The 18,701-nt window shown below is 44.6% G+C and overlaps 1 protein-coding gene across 3 annotated transcripts in view; it reads left to right on the top strand.

The window, feature by feature from the left end:
* Positions 1 to 8,911, top strand: part of LOC115166695 (tumor protein p53-inducible protein 11) — a 63,175-nt gene extending 54,264 nt beyond the window's left edge. The window contains exons 7-9 of one of the 3 annotated variants that reach the window (XM_029720408.1): positions 6,537 to 6,680; positions 6,870 to 8,624; positions 8,668 to 8,911. In XM_029720408.1, the coding sequence (XP_029576268.1) occupies positions 6,537 to 6,680; positions 6,870 to 6,883 (158 nt within the window). In that variant the 3' untranslated portion in view covers positions 6,884 to 8,624; positions 8,668 to 8,911. Of the gene's footprint in view, positions 1 to 6,536; positions 8,625 to 8,667 lie in introns of all 3 variants that reach the window. The other 2 variants (XM_029720407.1, XM_029720406.1) reach the window with 2 other exon arrangements.
* Positions 8,912 to 18,701: the final 9,790 nt, after the last annotated feature.

Below are 18,701 nucleotides of genomic sequence, written 5' to 3'. Positions count from 1 at the left end.
AGTGTCTATGGTCAGTAACAGTAGTGTCTATGATCAGTAACAGTAGTGTCTATGGTCAGTAACAGTAGTGTCTATGGTCAGTAACAGTAGTGTCTATGATCAGTAACAGTAGTGTCGATGATCAGTAACAGTAGTGTCTATGATCAGTAACAGTAGTGTCTATGGTCAGTAACAGTAGTGTCTATGGTCAGTAACAGTAGTGTCTATGGTCAGTAACAGTAGTGTCTATGATCAGTAACAGTAGTGTCTATGGTCAGTAGTGTCTATGGTCAGTAACAGTAGTGTCTATGATCAGTAACAGTAGTGTCTATGGTCAGTAACAGTAGTGTCTATGATCAGTAACAGTAGTGTCTATGATCAGTAGTGTCTATGGCCAGTAACAGTAGTGTCTATGATCAGTAACAGTAGTGTCTATGATCAGTAACAGTAGTGTCTATGGTCAGTAACAGTAGTGTCTATGGTCAGTAACAGTAGTGTCTATGGTCAGTAACAGTAGTGACTATGATCAGTAACAGTAGTGTCTATGATCAGTAACAGTAGTGTCTATGATCAGTAGTGTCTATGGTCAGTAACAGTAGTGTCTATGATCAGTAGTGTCTATGGTCAGTAACAGTAGTGTCTATGGTCAGTAGTGTCTATGGTCAGTAACAGTAGTGTCTATGGTCAGTAACAGTAGTGTCTATGATCAGTAACAGTAGTGTCTATGATCAGTAGTGTCTATGGTCAGTAACAGTAGTGTCTATGATCAGTAACAGTAGTGTCTATGATCAGTAGTGTCTATGGCCAGTAACAGTAGTGTCTATGGCCAGTAACAGTAGTGTCTATGATCAGTAACAGTAGTGTCGATGATCAGTAACAGTAGTGTCTATGATCAGTAGTGTCTATGGCCAGTAACAGTAGTGTCTATGGTCAGTAACAGTAGTGTCTATGATTAGTAGTGTCTATGATCAGTAACAGTAGTGTCTATGACCAGTAACAGTAGTGTCTATGATCAGTAGTGTCTATGGTCAGTAACAGTAGTGTCTATGATCAGTAACAGTAGTGTCTATGGTCAGTAACAGTAGTGTCTATGATCAGTAACAGTAGTGTCTATGATCTGTAACAGTAGTGTCTATGATCTGTAACAGTAGTGTCTATGATCAGTATCAGTAGTGTCTATGATCAGTAACAGTAGTGTCTATGATCAGTAACAGTAGTGTCTATGGTCAGTAACAGTGGTGTCTATGATCAGTAGTGTCTATGGTCAGTAACAGTAGTGTCTATGATCAGTAACAGTAGTGTCTATGATCAGTAACAGTAGTGTCTATGGTCAGTAACAGTAGTGTCTATGATCAGCCGTGTCTATGATCAGTAACAGTAGTGTCTATGATCAGTAACAGTAGTGTCTATGATCAGTAACAGTAGTGTCTATGATCAGTAACAGTAGTGTCTATGATCAGTAACAGTAGTGTCTATGATCAGTAACAGTAGTGTCTATGATCAGTACCAATAGTGTCTATGATCAGTAACAGTAGTGTCTATGGTCAATAACAGTAGTGTCTATGATTAGTAGTGTCTATGGTCAGTAGTGTCTATGATCAGTAACAGTAGTGTCTATGATCAGTAACAGTAGTGTCTATGATCAGTAACAGTAGTGTCTATGGTCAGTAACAGTAGTGTCTATGACCAGTAACAGTAGTGTCTATGATCAGTAGTGTCTATGATCAGTAACAGTAGTGTCTATGATCAGTAACAGTAGTGTCTATGATCAGTAACAGTAGTGTCGATGATCAGTAACAGTAGTGTCTATGATCAGTAGTGTCTATGATCAGTAACAGTAGTGTCTATGATCTGTAACAGTAGTGTCTATGATCAGTAACAGTAGTGTCTATGATCAGTAACAGTAGTGTCTATGATCAGTAACAGTAGTGTCTATGATCAGTAACAGTAGTGTCTATGGTCAGTAACAGTGGTGTCTATGATCAGTAGTGTCTATGGTCAGTAACAGTAGTGTCTATGATCAGTAACAGTAGTGTCTATGATCAGTAACAGTAGTGTCTATGGTCAGTAACAGTAGTGTCTATGATCAGCCGTGTCTATGATCAGTAACAGTAGTGTCTATGATCAGTAACAGTAGTGTCTATGATCAGTAACAATAGTGTCTATGATCAGTAACAGTAGTGTCTATGATCAGTAACAGTAGTGTCTATGATCAGTACCAATAGTGTCTATGATCAGTAACAGTAGTGTCTATGGTCAGTAACAGTAGTGTCTATGATTAGTAGTGTCTATGGTCAGTAGTGTCTATGATCAGTAGTGTCTATGATCAGTAACAGTAGTGTCTATGATCAGTAACAGTAGTGTCTATGATCAGTAACAGTAGTGTCTATGGTCAGTAACAGTAGTGTCTATGACCAGTAACAGTAGTGTCTATGATCAGTAGTGTCTATGATCAGTAACAGTAGTGTCTATGGTCAGTAACAGTAGTGTCGATGATCAGTAACAGTAGTGTCTATGATCAGTAGTGTCTATGATCAGTAACAGTAGTGTCGATGATCAGTAACAGTAGTGTCTATGATCAGTAGTGTCGATGATCAGTAACAGTAGTGTCTATGATCAGTAACAGTAGTGTCTATGGTCAGTAACAGTAGTGTCTATGGTCAGTAACAGTAGTGTCTATGGTCAGTAACAGTAGTGTCTATGGTCAGTAACAGTAGTGTCTATGATTAGTGTCTATGGTCAGTAACAGTAGTGTCTATGGTCAGTAGTGTCTATGATCAGTAGTGTCTATGACCAGTAACAGTAGTGTCTATGGTCAGTAACAGTAGTGTCTATGATTAGTAGTGTCTATGGTCAGTAACAGTAGTGTCTATGGTCAGTAGTGTCTATGATCAGTAGTGTCTATGATCAGTAACAGTAGTGTCTATGATCAGTAACAGTAGTGTCTATGATTAGTAGTGTCTATGGTCAGTAACAGTCGTGTCTATGGTCAGTAACAGTAGTGTCTATGATCAGTAGTGTCTATGGTCAGTAACAGTAGTGTCTATGATCAGTAACAGCAGTGTCTATGATCAGTACAGTAGTGTCTATGGTCAGTAACAGTAGTGTCTATGATCAGTAACAGTAGTGTCTATGGTCAGTAACAGTAGTGTCTATGATCAGTAGTGTCTATGGTCAGTAACAGTAGTGTCTATGGTCAGTAGTGTCTATGGTCAGTAGTGTCTATGATCAGTAACAGTAGTGTCTATGATCAGTAACAGTAGTGTCTATGATCAGTTGGTTACAGTAACAGTAGTGTCCATGATCAGTAACAGTGGTGTCTATGATTAGTAACAGTAGTGTCCATGATCAGTAACAGTAGTGTCTATGGTCAGTAAACAGTAGTGTCCATGATCAGTTGGTTACAGTAACAGTAGTGTCTATGATCAGTAGTGTCTATGATCAATAGTGTCTATGATCAGTAGTGTCTATGATCAGTAGTGTCTATGATCAGTAACAGTAGTGTCTATGGTCAGTAAACAGTAGTGTCTATGATCAGTAACAGTGATCAGTAACAGTAGTGTCTATGATCAGTTGGTTACAGTAACAGTAGTGTCCATGATCAGTAACAGTGGTGTCTATGATTAGTAACAGTAGTGTCCATGATCAGTAACAGTAGTGTCTATGGTCAGTAAACAGTAGTGTCCATGATCAGTTGGTTACAGTAACAGTAGTGTCTATGATCAGTAGTGTCTATGATCAATAGTGTCTATGATCAGTAGTGTCTATGATCAGTAGTGTCTATGATCAGTAACAGTAGTGTCTATGGTCAGTAAACAGTAGTGTCTATGATCAGTTGGTTACAGTAACAGTAACTAGGGAGTTTTTCCTAGCCACCGTGCTTCTACACCTGCATTGCTTGCTGTTTGAGGGTTTTAGGCTGGGTTTCTGTACAGCACTTTGAGATCTCAGCTGATGTAAGAAGGGCTTTATAAATACATTTGATTTGATCAGTTGGTTCCAGTAACAGTAGTGTCTATGATCAGATAGTGTATTTAGAGAGGGACTGAGAGTCCAGACGAGTCCATGTTATCTCCACCAGTCTCCTCTAGTACCTCAATAAGAGACATTCACACATCAGTGGGAAATCAATCTCTGTTCAGTCCTGCAGTGTCGACTGAAGTGAAGTCTGGGGCCGTATGGACTGTATCAGAGTAGGAGTACTGATCTGGGATCAGTTTAGTGTAACGAGTGTAATGAATAAGATCACAGATACAACGAGGGATCTGATCCTAGATCAGCGCTCCTGCTCTGAGATGGTTGATATATATGAGCTCTGAAGTGAACTGCAGGATAAGAGTGTTGACCTGTTGCCACGAGAAAAGGGCAACCAGTGAAGAACAAACACCATTGTAAATACAACCCATATTCATGTTTATTTATGTTCCCTTTTGTACTTTAACTATTTGCACATTGTTACAACACTGAATATAGACATAATATGATATTTTGAAATTCTTTCGGAACTTTTGTGAGTGTAATGTTTATTGTTCATTTTTGATTGATTGTTTTGTTTATCTATTTCACTTGCTTTGGCAATGTAAACATATGTTTCCCATGCCAGTAAAGCCAATTGAATTGAATTGAATTGAATTGAATTGAATTGAATTGAATTGAATTGAATTGAATTAAATTGAATTGAATTGAATTGAATTGAATTGAGAGTGAAGTTCCATCTATGGTCAAGATGATCACATATACAGTGCCTTCAGAAAGTATTCAGACCCCTTGACTTTTTCTACATTTTGCTACGTTAAAGCCTTATTCTAAAATTGATTAATAAATAAAAAACGTACCAATCTAAACACAATACCCCTTAAATGACAAAGCGTAAACAGGTTTTTAGAAATCTTTTGCAAATTTATAACAAATAAAACTGAAATACCTTATTTACAGAAGTATTCAGACCCTTTGCTATGAGACTCAAAATTGATCTCAGGTACATCTTGTTTCCGTTGATCATCCTTGAGATGTTTCTACAACTTGATTGGAGTTCACCTGTAGTAAATTCAGTTGATTGGACATGATTTGGAAAGCCACACACCTGTCTATGTAAGGTCCCACAGTTGACAGTGCATGTCAGAGTAAAAACCAAGCCATGGAATTGTCCGTAGAGCTCAGAGATAAGAATTGTGTCACAGCACAGATCTGGGGAAGGGTACCAAAACAATTCTGTGGCATTTAAGGTCCCCAAGAACACATTGGCCTCCATCATTCTTAAATGGAAGAAGTTTGGAACCACCAAGACTAGAGCAATCGGGGGAGAAGGGCCTTGGTCAGGGAGGTGACCAAGAACCTGATGGTCACTCTGACAGAGCTCTAGATTTCATCTGTGCAAATGGGAGAACCTTCCAAAAGGACAACAATCTCTGCAGCACTCCACCAATCAGGCCTTTATGGTAGAGTGGCCAGACGGAAGCCACTCCTCAGTAAACTGACACATGGCTGCCTGCTTGGAGTTTGCCAAAAGGCCCCTAAAGACTCTCAGACCATGAGAAACAAGATTCTCTGGTCTGATGAAACCAAGATTGAACTCTTTGGCCTGAATGCCAAGCCTCACGTCTAGAGGAAACCTGGCACCATCCCTACGGTGAAGCATGGTGGTGGCAGCATCATGCTCTGGGGATGTTTTTCAGTGGCAGGGACTGGGAGACTAGTCTGGATTGAGGCAAGGATGAATGGAGCAAAGTACAGAGAGATCCTTGATGAAAACCTGCTCCAGAGCACTCTGGACCTCAGACTGGGGCGAAGGTTCACCATCCAACAGGACAACGACCCTAAGCACACAGCCTAGACAACGCAGGAGTGACTTCGGGACAAGTCTCTGAATGTCCTTGAGTGGCACAGCCAGAGCCCGGACTTGAACCTGATCTAATATCTCTGGAGAGACCTGAAAGTAGCTGTGCAGCGACGCTCCCCATCCAACCTGACAGAGCTAGAGAGGATCTGCAGAGAAGAACAGGAGAAACTTCCCAAATACAGGTGGCCAAGCTTGTAAAGTCATACCCCAGACTCAAGGCTGTAATCGCTGCCTAAGGTGCTTCAACAAAGTACTGAGTAAAAGGTCTGAATACTTATGTAAAATGTAATATGGCAGCTTTTTTAAAAATGATTAATTAGCAACAATTTCTAAAAACCTGTGTTTGCTTTGTCATTATGGGGCATTGTGATGTCATTATGGGGTATTGTGTGTAGATTGATGAGGGGGGAAAAAACCCAGATTTAATCCATTTTAGAATAAGACTTTAACCTACCAAAATGTGGAAAAAGTCAAGCAGTCTGAATACTTTCCGATTGCTCTGTATGAGTACACATATTACATTTGTATAGGTTGCATCCCAGATGTCACCGTGTCCCCTATATCAGTGTTGGGAAACACGCCTAGCGCTTAAAAGCATTGGGCCAGTAACTGAAAGGCCGCTGGTTATGAATCCCTAGGTGTAAATTCTGTCCATGTGCCGTAGAGCAAGGTACTTAACCCTAGTTGTAAAACGTGTGTGTCCTCTCTCTCGTTGCAGTGACCATCATCACACTGGTGGAGCTGGGTCTGATGTCAAACTCTGCCATCCTCCTCCTCCTCAGTGAAGTCCTCTTCCTCATCATCACACTCCTCTACTACTACCACCTGGGTCGCAGGACCAAGAAGACCCAGAACCATACACATAGCTCTGATTAGACCCAGAACCACACACACAGCTCTGATTAGACCCAGAACCACACACACAGCTCTGATTAGACCCAGAACCACACACACAGCTCTGATTAGACCCAGAACCATACACATAGCTCTGATTAGACCCAGAAGACCCAGAACCATAGATCTAGTTCTGATTAGACCCAGAACCATACACATAGCTCTGATTAGACCCAGAACCATACACACAGCTCTGATTAGACCCAGAACCATACACACAGCTCTGATTAGACCCAGAACCACACACACAGCTCTGATTAGACCCAGAACCATACACACAGCTCTGATTAGACCCAGAACCATACACATAGCTCTGATTAGACCCAGAACCATACACACAGCTCTGATTAGACCCAGAACCATACACATAGCTCTGATTAGACCCAGAACCATACACATAGCTCTGATTAGACCCAGAACCACACACACAGCTCTGATTAGACCCAGAACCATACACATAGCTCTGATTAGACCCAGAAGACCCAGAACCATAGATCTAGTTCTGATTAGACCCAGAACCATAGATCTAGTTCTGATTAGACCCAGAACCATAGATCTAGTTCTGATTAGACCCAGAACCATAGATCTAGTTCTGATTAGACCCAGAACCATAGATCTAGTTCTGATTAGACCCAGAACCATAGATCTAGTTCTGATTAGACCCAGAACCAGAGATCTAGTTCTGATTAGACCCAGAACCATATATCTAGTTCTGATTAGACCCAGAACCATAGATCTAGTTCTGATTAGACCCAGAACCATAGATATAGTTCTGATTAGACCCAGAACTATAGATCTAGTTCTGATTAGACCCAGAACCATAGATATAGCAGCTCTGATTAGACCCAGAACCATAGATCTAGTTCTGATTAGACCCAGAACCATAGATCTAGTTCTGATTAGACCCAGAACCATAGATCTAGTTCTGATTAGATCTAGTTCTGATTAGACCCAGAATCATAGATCTAGTTCTGATTAGACCCAGAACCATAGATCTAGTTCTGATTAGACCCAGAACCATAGATATAGTTCTGATTCGACCCAGAAGACCCAGAATCATAGATCTAGTTCTGATTAGACCCAGAAGACCCAGAACCATAGATCTAGTTCTGATTAGACCCAGAACCATAGATCTAGTTCTGATTAGACCCCCTCTCCCAAAACAGTGTTATAACTATCAATTTGATATCATGGCTGGTCAGTCCTTGCATCCATAGCTCTGTCTATGAATTTGGGTGTTTACAAATCTCCAACCCCATCCCTCAGCTTTTTACCAAAACAGTGGTGGGGTGGACACTTTGGTATTGTTTGAACTGCAGATTGCCCCTTTACGGTCAGTTAAGATAAAAAGCTTGACGGGTTTATATTGTGGCTCCAAAGCAACACTCCAGTCAACGTGACTGCTTAGCGCTTAACCTGCCCAAATGGCACCCTAGTCTATACTTACCCCACATAGGACTCTGTTCAGAAGTAGTGCACTATATAGGGAATAGGGCTCTGGTCTATAGTAGTACCACTATATAGGGAATAGGGCTCTGGTCTATAGTAGTTCCACTATATAGGGAATAGGGCTCTGGTCTATAGTAGTGCACTATATAGGGAATAGGGCTCTGGTCTATAGTAGTACCACTATATAGGGCATAATAGGGTGCCATTTTTCATGGACACTTCGATCACAGTTTCATTGAGACTGCCCCAACCACTTAAATCCATTGTGTTCATAGATAAAGCTCTGGTTTAATATTTTTTTAGGAAAGGAGCTTTTAAATGTGATTGTATTTTGCAGTATGCCACTTGTTATAAGACATGTCAATACATATTTGCTAGTTACTGAACATGTACCTGCAGAAAGAGAACAGTGTTGTTTTCAGTCTGTGGGTCTTTTCTGTAGATACCTAGTCTCGTGAGTCATGTAGAACTTGTGTAAGCCTGTTTGGGAAACACTGGGTTAGGAGGTAGAACCTGTGTGTAGGTTTGGGTCAGAGAACGACTACTGTCTAATGTTCTGCTTTATGTTGGTTTGGGTCATGTTCATATCGGCGAAAACAGAAGAAAAAACCCCCGAGTGAAACAGTGAGGTACTTACTTGTCCAATAAGAAACGCTCATGTCAGTTTTTTCCCGTTGCGTTCCCTGATGAACACAACACTGGTTTTGTTCTGTACTAATATATGTTGTATTAAAGAAACACTCCACCTCCTTTTGTTTTGTGGGACTCAAGCATTCTTCCATGTGTTTAGGTTTTTTGCTGGACTGACTGAAGGATAATCCTTCAGTCTGGGAAAATGTGACACAAGGAAAAGGAATCAATCAGGCCGATGTATCATTTTAATACACCCACTGAGCCAGCAGCATACCACCCTGCATTCCTCTACTGGCTTGCTTCTGAAGCTAAGCAGGGTTGGTCCTGGTCGGTCCCTGGATGGGAGACCAGATGCTGCTGGAAGTGGTGTTGGAGGGCCAGTAGGAGGCACTCTTTCCTCTGGTCTAAAATAAAAAAATATCCCAATGCCCTGTGTAGGGTGCTGTCTTTTAGATGGGACATTAAACGGGTGTCCTGACTCTCTGTGGTCACTAAAGATCACATGGTACTTATTGTAAGAGTAGGGGTGTTAACCCTGGTGTCCTGACTAAATTCCCTATCTGGTCCTCATATCATCATGGTCACCTAATCATCCCCAGCTTACAATTGGTTCATTCATCCCCCTCCTCTCCCCTGTAACTATTCCCCAGGTTGTTGCTGTAAATGAGAATGTGTTTCTCAGTCAACTTACCTGGTAAAATAACTGTAAAAATAAAACTGAACAGTTATTTTATGTTCAGCAGTGCATCAAAGGGTCATTTTTAATCATCGTTATGTACTGAAGCTTGGGTCGTGGAAACTGGGCCGTTTGCTTTTGCATTGAGGTAGAGAGAACATACTAGAAGCATTCTTCAGATACAATAGAAGGTTTAGGACACTTTGTGTAACACGTTTGACCTGACGTGTTTTTTTTTTTTTAAATCGTTGTGTTCTGACACTTCTACAGAGATGTACTTTTTTTGGGGGGGTACGGTATCACGTCTGATTTAACTTTCTCTGAACGCCAAGCCATTTGAATATCTCTTATTAGAATAGAGGAAGTTTACTATCATCCAGGCATATCTTTATCTTTCAGTGCATTTGGGACCACGGTGGATTTGTCATCATGAACGGCATCAATGCTTTAGGAAATGTGATTAGATGTTATCATTGTGTCTATTTTAAATGTACATTGTGCATAAAGGTATAGACATGCTGTATTTGATTTTTTATATGTATAGACAGACAACAATAAATGGACTCTTTTTTTCCCTCTGTTTTTCTTTGAGTGGTCTTGTTATGCCCAAGAGATGCTCTAACTTCTCATCACTAACAGTTCTTATCTCCAAGCTATTCCTATTGTCTGTTATTCCTGTTTTGTTTAACGTAATCTATTTCTTTCTGAACACGCCACGTCGTTGTGCCCTGCTGTGAGCAGCCCTGTTGTGCAGTAGTTCGCCTCCAGAGGGTGATGTTGATATGTTTAGAAAGAGTTACTGTCTGGATGGGTCTCTCTCTCTCATCTCTCCTTCTCTGTATAATGGTCAACACACTGTCTCACCTCTCCTCCTCTGTAAATGGTCAACACACTGTCTCACCTCTCCTCCTCTGTATAATGGTCAACACACTGTCTCTCTCACCTCTCCTCCTCTGTATAATGGTCAACACGCTGTCTCACCTCTCCTCCTCTGTAAATGGTCAACACACTGTCTCACCTCTCCTCCTCTGTATAATGGTCAACACACTGTCTCTCTCACCTCTCCTCCTCTGTATAATGGTCAACACGCTGTCTCACCTCTCCTCCTCTGTAAATGGTCAACACACTGTCTCACCTCTCCTCCTCTGTATAATGGTCAACACGCTGTCTCACCTCTCCTCCTCTGTGTAATGGTCAACACACTGTCTCTCTCTCATCTCTCCTCCTCTGTATAATGGTCAACACGCTGTCTCACCTCTCCTCCTCTGTGTAATGGTCAACACACTGTCTCACCTCTCCTTCTCTGTGTAATGGTCAACACACTGTCTCACCTCTCCTCCTCTGTATAATGGTCAACACACTGTCTCTCTCACCTCTCCTCCTCTGTATAATGGTCAACACACTGTCTCACCTCTCCTCCTCTGTAAATGGTCAACACACTGTCTCACCTCTCCTCCTCTGTATAATGGTCAACACGCTGTCTCACCTCTCCTCCTCTGTATAATGGTCAACACGCTGTCTCTCTCTCTCATCTCTCCTTCTCTGTATAATGGTCAACACACTGTCTCACCTCTCCTCCTCTGTAAATGGTCAACACACTGTCTCTCTCTCTCACCTCTCCTTCTCTGTATAATGGTCAACACGCTGTCTCACCTCTCCTTCTCTGTATAATGGTCAACACGCTGTCTCACCTCTCCTCCTCTGTAAATGGTCAACACACTGTCTCACCTCTCCTCCTCTGTATAATGGTCAACACACTGTCTCACCTCTCCTCCTCTGTAAATGGTCAACACACTGTCTCTCTCTCTCATCTCTCCTTCTCTGTATAATGGTCAACACGCTGTCTCACCTCTCCTTCTCTGTATAATGGTCAACACACTGTCTCACCTCTCCTCCTCTGTGTAATGGTCAACACACTGTCTCTCTCTCTCACCTCTCCTTCTCTGTATAATGGTCAACACACTGTCTCACCTCTCCTCCTCTGTATAATGGTCAACACACTGTCTCACCTCTCCTTCTCTGTGTAATGGTCAACACACGGTCTCTCTCTCACCTCCTCCTCTGTGTAATGGTCAACACACTGTCTCTCTCTCTCACCTCTCCTCCTCTGTAAATGGTCAACACACTGTCTCTCTCTCTCACCTCTCCTTCTCTGTGTAATGGTCAACACACTGTCTCTCTCTCACCTCTCCTCTGTATAATGGTCAACACGCTGTCTCTCTCTCTCACCTCTCCTTCTCTGTGTAATGGTCAACACACTGTCTCGGTCCAGGGGTAATAAAGCAATGATCCCTAAAGCAGCAGTCCAGGGGTAATAAAGCAATGACTCCCTACAGCAGCAGTCCAGGGGTAATAAAGCAATGACTCCCTACAGCAGCAGTCCAGGGGTAATACAGCAATGATCCCTACAGCAGCAGTCCAGGGGTAATAAAGCAATGATCCCTACAGCAGCAGTCCAGGGGTAATACAGCAATGATCCCTACAGCAGCAGTCCAGGGGTAATAAAGCAATGATCCCTACAGCAGCAGTCCAGGGGTAATACAGCAATGATCCCTACAGCAGCAGTCCAGGGGTAATAAAGCAATGATCCCTACAGCAGCAGTCCAGGGGTAATACAGCAATGATCCCTAAAGCAGCAGTCCAGGGGTAATAAAGCAATGACTCCCTACAGCAGTAGTCCGTGGGTAATAAAGCAATGACTCCCTACAGCAGCAGTCCAGGGGTAATAAAGCAATGACTCCCTACAGCAGCGGTCCAGGGGTAATAAAGCAATGATCCCTACAGCAGCAGTCCAGGGGTAATAAAGCAATGACTCCCTACAGCAGTAGTCCGTGGGTAATAAAGCAATGACTCCCTACAGCAGTAGTCCAGGGGTAATAAAGCAATGACTCCCTACAGCAGTAGTCCAGGGGTAATAAAGCAATGACTCCCTACAGCAGTAGTCCAGGGGTAATAAAGCAATGACTCCCTACAGCAGTAGTCCAGGGGTAATAAAGCAATGACTCCCTACAGCAGCAGTCCAGGGGTAATAAAGCAATGACTCCCTCCAGCAGTAGTCCATATGGGAGGCATCTAGACTCAATAACAACCACAGGCCTCAAGGGCGTGTGTGTGTGTGTGTGTGTTCATCTGTATGTTTTATTATCTGTGTTTCCGGTACAGGAAAGGCCTCTTTCCTCACAAAGTAAAGTGTCCTGATGGAACTAAATATATATATGTGTGTGTGTGTCTGTGTGTGCGTGCGTGCGCGCTGTTGGAACTACAGTCACTAATGGGATCATGGGAGGTCAGAGGAAAATGTTATCTTGTCTCCATCAAGGTTCTTCAAATGACATCACACACGTTCTGCCCCAATTCAGAGGTTATTGATTCACACATTCTGCCCCAGTTCAGAGGTCATTGATTCACACATTCTGCCCCAGTTTAGAGGTCATTGATTCACACATTCTGCCCCAGTTCAGAGGTCATTGATTCACACATTCTGCCCCAGTTCAGAGGTCATTGATTCACACATTCTGCCCCAGTTCAGAGGTCATTGATTCACACATTCTGCCCCAGTTCAGAGGTCATTGTTTCACACATTCTGCCCCAGTTCAGAGGTCATTGATTCACACATTCTGCCCCAGTTCAGAGGTCATTGTTTCACACATTCTGCCCCAGTTCAGAGGTCATTGATTTTTTATATTGGGACTGAACTGAACTACTAGGCTTTCTTCCCCAGTATCACAATAATATACAGAGTGGTTCTTCATATTTCACACATCTGCCCCAGTTCAGAGGTCATTGTGTGTCACAGTGTTCTTATATTAGGAACCTTTTTTAAAAAAAAAACATTTGTACCCCCCCCTTTTTCTCCCCAATTATGATCTTGTCTTGTTGTAACTCCTCAACAGGCTCGGGAGGCGAAGGTCAAGTCATACGTCCTCCGAAGCATCACCCGGCAAATCACCTTCTTAACACCCGCCCGCTTAACCCGGAAACCAGCCGCACCAATGTGTCGGAGGAAACACTGTTCAACTGACAACTCAAGTCAGCCTGCTGGTGCCCGGCCCGCCACTAGGAGTTGCTAGAGGGCGATAGGCCAAGTAAAGCTCCCCCCCGGCCAAACCCTTCCCTTATCCCAGACGACGCTGGGCCAATTGTGTGCCGCCCTATGGGACACCCGATCACGGTTGGTTGTGATACAGCCCGGGATCGAACTTGGGTCTGTAGTGACGCCTCTAGCGCAGTGCCTTAGACCGATGCGCCACTCGGGAGGCCCCGGAACGATGTTTTTTTTATTTCCGGCATCACAACACTAGACTGTGTGTTAGTATGGTAGTGTTTCTGTTCATTAAGTCTCAACAGAAGTTCCCTAGTGGGAGAGCAGGGAGAGAAAGGCTGCGTCCTGATTCTCTACCCTTCACCCAAAGTATTCACTTGCACATTTTCTCACATGGACTTAACAATGGCGGAAACTCCCTCCAGCCAATTCTTACTCCAATGCAATACTTTTAAATCAATGACAGGAAGTGTGCAAGTGGAGAATCTGGAGTAGTGAGATTGAATACACCATGATCTCTGCCAGTATGATGTCATCGAAGGTCACTGTCACTAGGAGGAGTAAGACATGGAATTCTAGAATGTTAGTAGAACTCTGTTTCTATAAGACATGGAATTCTAGAATGTTAGTAGAACTCTGTTTCTATGAGTAAGACATGGAATTCTAGAATGTTAGTAGAACTCTGTTTCTATAAGACATGGAATTCTAGAATGTTAGTAGAACTCTGTTTCTATGAGTAAGACATGGAATTCTAGAATGTTAGCAGAACTCTGTTTCTATGAGGGCATAGAAGTCATTATGGGGGAAGAATGACTAAGCCTGTGTCCCAAATGGCAACCTATTCCCTATTTAGTGCACGAGTGTTGACCAGGGCCCATAGTGCTCTGGTCAAAAGTAGTGAACTATACACTATAGGGAATAGGGTGCAATCTGGGACACTACCTAGAAGTAGTCTCATACCAGGCTTCTAAGCTCTCCTCTCCTATCCTAGAAGTAGTCTCATACCAGGCTTCTAAGCTCTCCTCTCCTCTCCTCTCCTATCCTAGAAATAGTCTCTCATACCAGGCTTCTAAGCTCTCCTCTCCTATCCTAGAAATAGTCTCTCATACCAGGCTTCTAAGCTCTCCTTTCCTCTCCTATCCTAGAAATAGTCTCTCATACCAGGCTTCTAAGTTCTCCTCTCCTATCCTATCCTAGAAGTAGTCTCATACCAGGCTTCTAAGCTCTCCTCTCCTCTCCTATCCTAGAAATAGTCTCTTATACCAGGCTTCTAAGCTCTCCTCTCCTAACCTAGAAATAGTATCTCATACCAGGCTTCTAAGCTCTCCTCTCCTCTCCTATCCTAGAAATAGTCTCTCATACCAGGCTTCTAAGCTCTCCTCTCCTATCCTAGAAATAGTCTCTCATACCAGGCTTCTAAGCTCTCCTCTCCTCTCCTATCCTAGAAATAGTCTCTCATACCAGGCTTCTAAGCTCTCCTCTCCTATCCTAGAAATAGTCTCTCATACCAGGCTTCTAAGCTCTCCTCTCCTATCCTAGAAATAGTCTCTCATACCAAGCTCCTAAGCTCTCCTCTCCCTCCTCCACTCCTCTCCTCTCCAAGTGTTGTCTTCAGACACGCAGCTCACGGGTAAACAAGACTACTTTAGAAGTACATGAATTTACAGAAACCTGGGGACACCAGGGCTCGTATCCACAAAGCGTCTCTGAGTAAAGAGTGCTGATCTAAGATCAGTTTTGCCTTTTAGATTATAATGAATACCATGTATATGAACTGATCCTGGATCAACACTCTTACTCTGAGATTCTTTGTGGATACGGAGCCCTGAGCTCTGGTCTGACGTTGTCTTAGGTCAGTGGCACTAGGAGAAGAGGAGCAAGAAGAGGGAGAGGAGGGAGAGGAGGGAGAGGAGCGAGAGCAGGGAGAGGAGCGAGAGGAGGGAGAGGAGGGAGAGGAGCGAGAGGAGGGAGAGGAGCGAGAGGAGGGAGAGGGGAGAGGAGGGAGAGGAGGGAGAGGAGCGAGAGGAGCGAGAAGAGGGAGAGGAGGGAGAGGAGGGAGAGGAGCGAGAAGAGCGAGAAGAGGGAGAGGAGGGAGAGGAGCGAGAGCAGGGAGAGGAGCGAGAGGAGGGAGAGGAGCGAGAGGAGGGAGAGGAGGGAGAGGAGCGAGAGGAGGGAGAGGAGAGGAGGGAGAGGAGGGAGAGGAGGGAGAGGAGGGAGAGGAGGGAGAGGAGCGAGAAGAGGGAGAGGAGGGAGAGGAGGGAGAGGAGCGAGAAGAGCGAGAAGAGGGAGAGGAGGGAGAGGAGGGAGAGGAGCGAGAGGAGCGAGAGGAGGGAGAGGAGGGAGAGGAGCGAGAGGAGGGAGAGGAGCGAGAAGAGGGAGATGAGGGAGAGGAGCGAGAGGAGGGAGAGGAGGGAGAGGAGCGAGAGGAGCGGGGGGAGCGAGAAGAGGGAGAGGAGGGAGAGGAGGGAGAGGAGCGAGAGGAGGGAGAGGAGGGAGAGGAGCGAGAGGAGGGAGAGGAGGGAGAGGAGGGAGAAGAGGGAGAGGAGCGAGAGGAGCGAGAGGAGGGAGAGGAGCGAGAGGAGGGAGAGGAGGGAGAGGAGCGAGAGGAGCGAGAGGAGGAGCGAGAGGAGGGAGAGGAGGGAGAGGAGCGAGAGGAGGGAGAGGAGGGAGAGGAGCGAGAGGAGGAGGAGAGGAGCGAGAGGAGGGAGAGGAGGGAGAGGAGCGAGAGGAGCGAGAGGAGCGAGAGGAGGAGGAGGAGCGAGAGGAGGGAGAGGAGGGAGAGGAGCGAGAGGAGGGAGAGGAGCGAGAGGAGGGAGAGGAGAGAGAGGAGCGAGAGGAGGAGGAGGAGCGAGAGGAGGGAGAGGAGGGAGAGGAGGGAGAGGAGCGAGAGGAGGAGGAGGAGCGAGAGGAGGGAGAGGAGGGAGAGGAGCGAGAGGAGGGAGAGGAGGGAGAGGAGCGAGAGGAGGGAGAGGAGCGAGAGGAGGGAGAGGAGAGAGAGGAGCGAGAGGAGGAGGAGGAGCGAGAGGAGCGAGAGGAGCGAGAGGAGAGAGAGGAGCGAGAAGAGGGAGAGGAGCGAGAGGAGGGAGAGGAGCGAGAGGAGGGAGAGGAGCGAGAGGAGGGAGAGGAGCGAGAGGAGGGAGAGGAGCGAGAGGAGGGAGAGGAGGGAGAGGAGCGAGAGGAGGGAGAGGAGCGAGAAGAGGGAGAAGAGGCCACTGAAGATGAGGGACTCTTTACAAATACCCTCGTGGCTCCTAGGCTCTCTGACAGGGTGGTGAGACACACAGCTGATGAACAACTCTAAACAACTTTAGAAGAACCTGAGGCCTGTTCAGTAGTGTGTATTGACTGACTGACAGACAGACAGAGAAACAGACAGACAGACAGACAGGGGCCTATGTGACAGACACAGTTCTCCATTGTAGGGACCAGAGAGCCCTGTCCTGGACCATTTCATACAATCCTACATTACCGTGTTAGAACACAGCATCCCATTGAATCACAAGTATAGCGCCATACTGTATGTACCATCTGTGTACGTTGGAGGTGAATGGACGATTGTATTGTATTGTGTTATTTAATGCCCTGCCTGATCTTGGTCTGAGCCTGACATCACTCCCCCCCCCCCCCCGGCAGATCAATCAATAGTGGAGGGTGTTGGCTAGCTGCCTGGCCTGGCCCTAGTCTGAGCCTGACCTCACTACTCTACCCAGGCAGGTCAATCAATAGTGGATGGTGTTAGCTAGCCGCCTGGCCTGGTGCATGGTAGCATGCAAGGCTGAGTACAGTGGCCTCTCCTGTGTAGCTTCTCTCTGTTGTTACTAAGTGCTGCTATGTGTCACTGCCTAACGCGCGGTGCAGGGCCGGCCAGCCCATACAATTACAATGATCATGATGGTGATCAATAGAATCATTATATTTCTATGGGGAAAGCCCTCCTCCTGGCTTCCAACATAATACCTCTCTGACCAACAGAATTATATCTTTTAATAGGATGTCTGTGTCTGCGTTCATAACCAAGTGGGAAAGTGGTAATTACCAGTTGTGAAGTTATAAATATCAGTTAGATTGGATGCATCCACGTGTTTTGAACTCGTTGAGAAATGCTGATTGGCTAATGGCAAACAAACTGCGTCAACCATAAACTAACAGTACAGATGTCATGCTTGTAAACCAATTATAATGTTCAAAAACCATATGAATAGATTGCTTTTTATAAATAACGTTGTGTTGTTACATTTAACTGCCAAAAAATGCTGTTATCCAGGTCATTTCCTTAGTATGTGACATCAGAGGTCAGTATGTGGGAGAAGTCAGAGATGATAGGTGAGTTTCCCCACTAGTAATACCAGTTGGAGGGCAGTTCATGTGGGTTTCTCCCAGTGGGATGGGACATCAGAGGTCAGTATGTGGGAGAAGTCAGAGATGATAGGTGAGTTTCCCCACTAGTAATACCAGTTGGAGGGCAGTTCATGTGGGTTTCTCCCAGTGGGATGTGACATCAGAGGTCAGTATGTGGGAGAAGTCAGAGATGATAGGTGAGTTTCCCCACTAGTAATACCAGTTGGAGGGCAGTTCATGTGGGTTTCTCCCAGTGGGATGTGACATCAGAGGTCAGTATGTGGGAGAAGTCAGAGATGATAGGTGAGTTTCCCCACTAGTAATACCAGTTGGATGGACGTTCATGTGGGTTTCTCCCAGTGGGATGTGGTAAATACCACCTTCCAGCTTGGTAATGAAAGCTCCTATCAGACCAGGTCCTTTGTGTTATTGTGTGAGATGAACACATGAAGCTGAACCTTCAGTAGTACATGTGACGTTGGGGAAGGTAAAACACCAGGCTCAGAGAGAACGTCTGCTACATCTCTTCACTGTATATGTTTACTTCATTAGCACATTAACCCTAGCCTGGGTACCCGTCTGTTTAACGTTCATTATACTCCTTTAGAGAACAATTAGCACAATAACCCTAGCCTGGGTACCCGTCTGTTTAACGTTCATTATACTCCTTTAGAGAACAATTAGCACATTAACCCTAGCCTGGGTACCCGTCTGTTTAACGTTCATTATACTCCTTTAGAGAACAATTAGCACATTAACCCTAGCCTGGGTACCCGTCTGTTTAACGTTCATTATACTCCTTTAGAGAACAATTAGCACATTAACCCTAGCCTGGGTACCCGTCTGTTTAA

Source organism: Salmo trutta, chromosome 29 (assembly GCF_901001165.1).
Source record: "Salmo trutta chromosome 29, fSalTru1.1, whole genome shotgun sequence".
Lineage (NCBI taxonomy): Eukaryota > Metazoa > Chordata > Actinopteri > Salmoniformes > Salmonidae > Salmo > Salmo trutta.
Note: the sequence above shows the minus strand (reverse complement) of the source record. Positions and strands in the feature narration are given on the sequence as shown.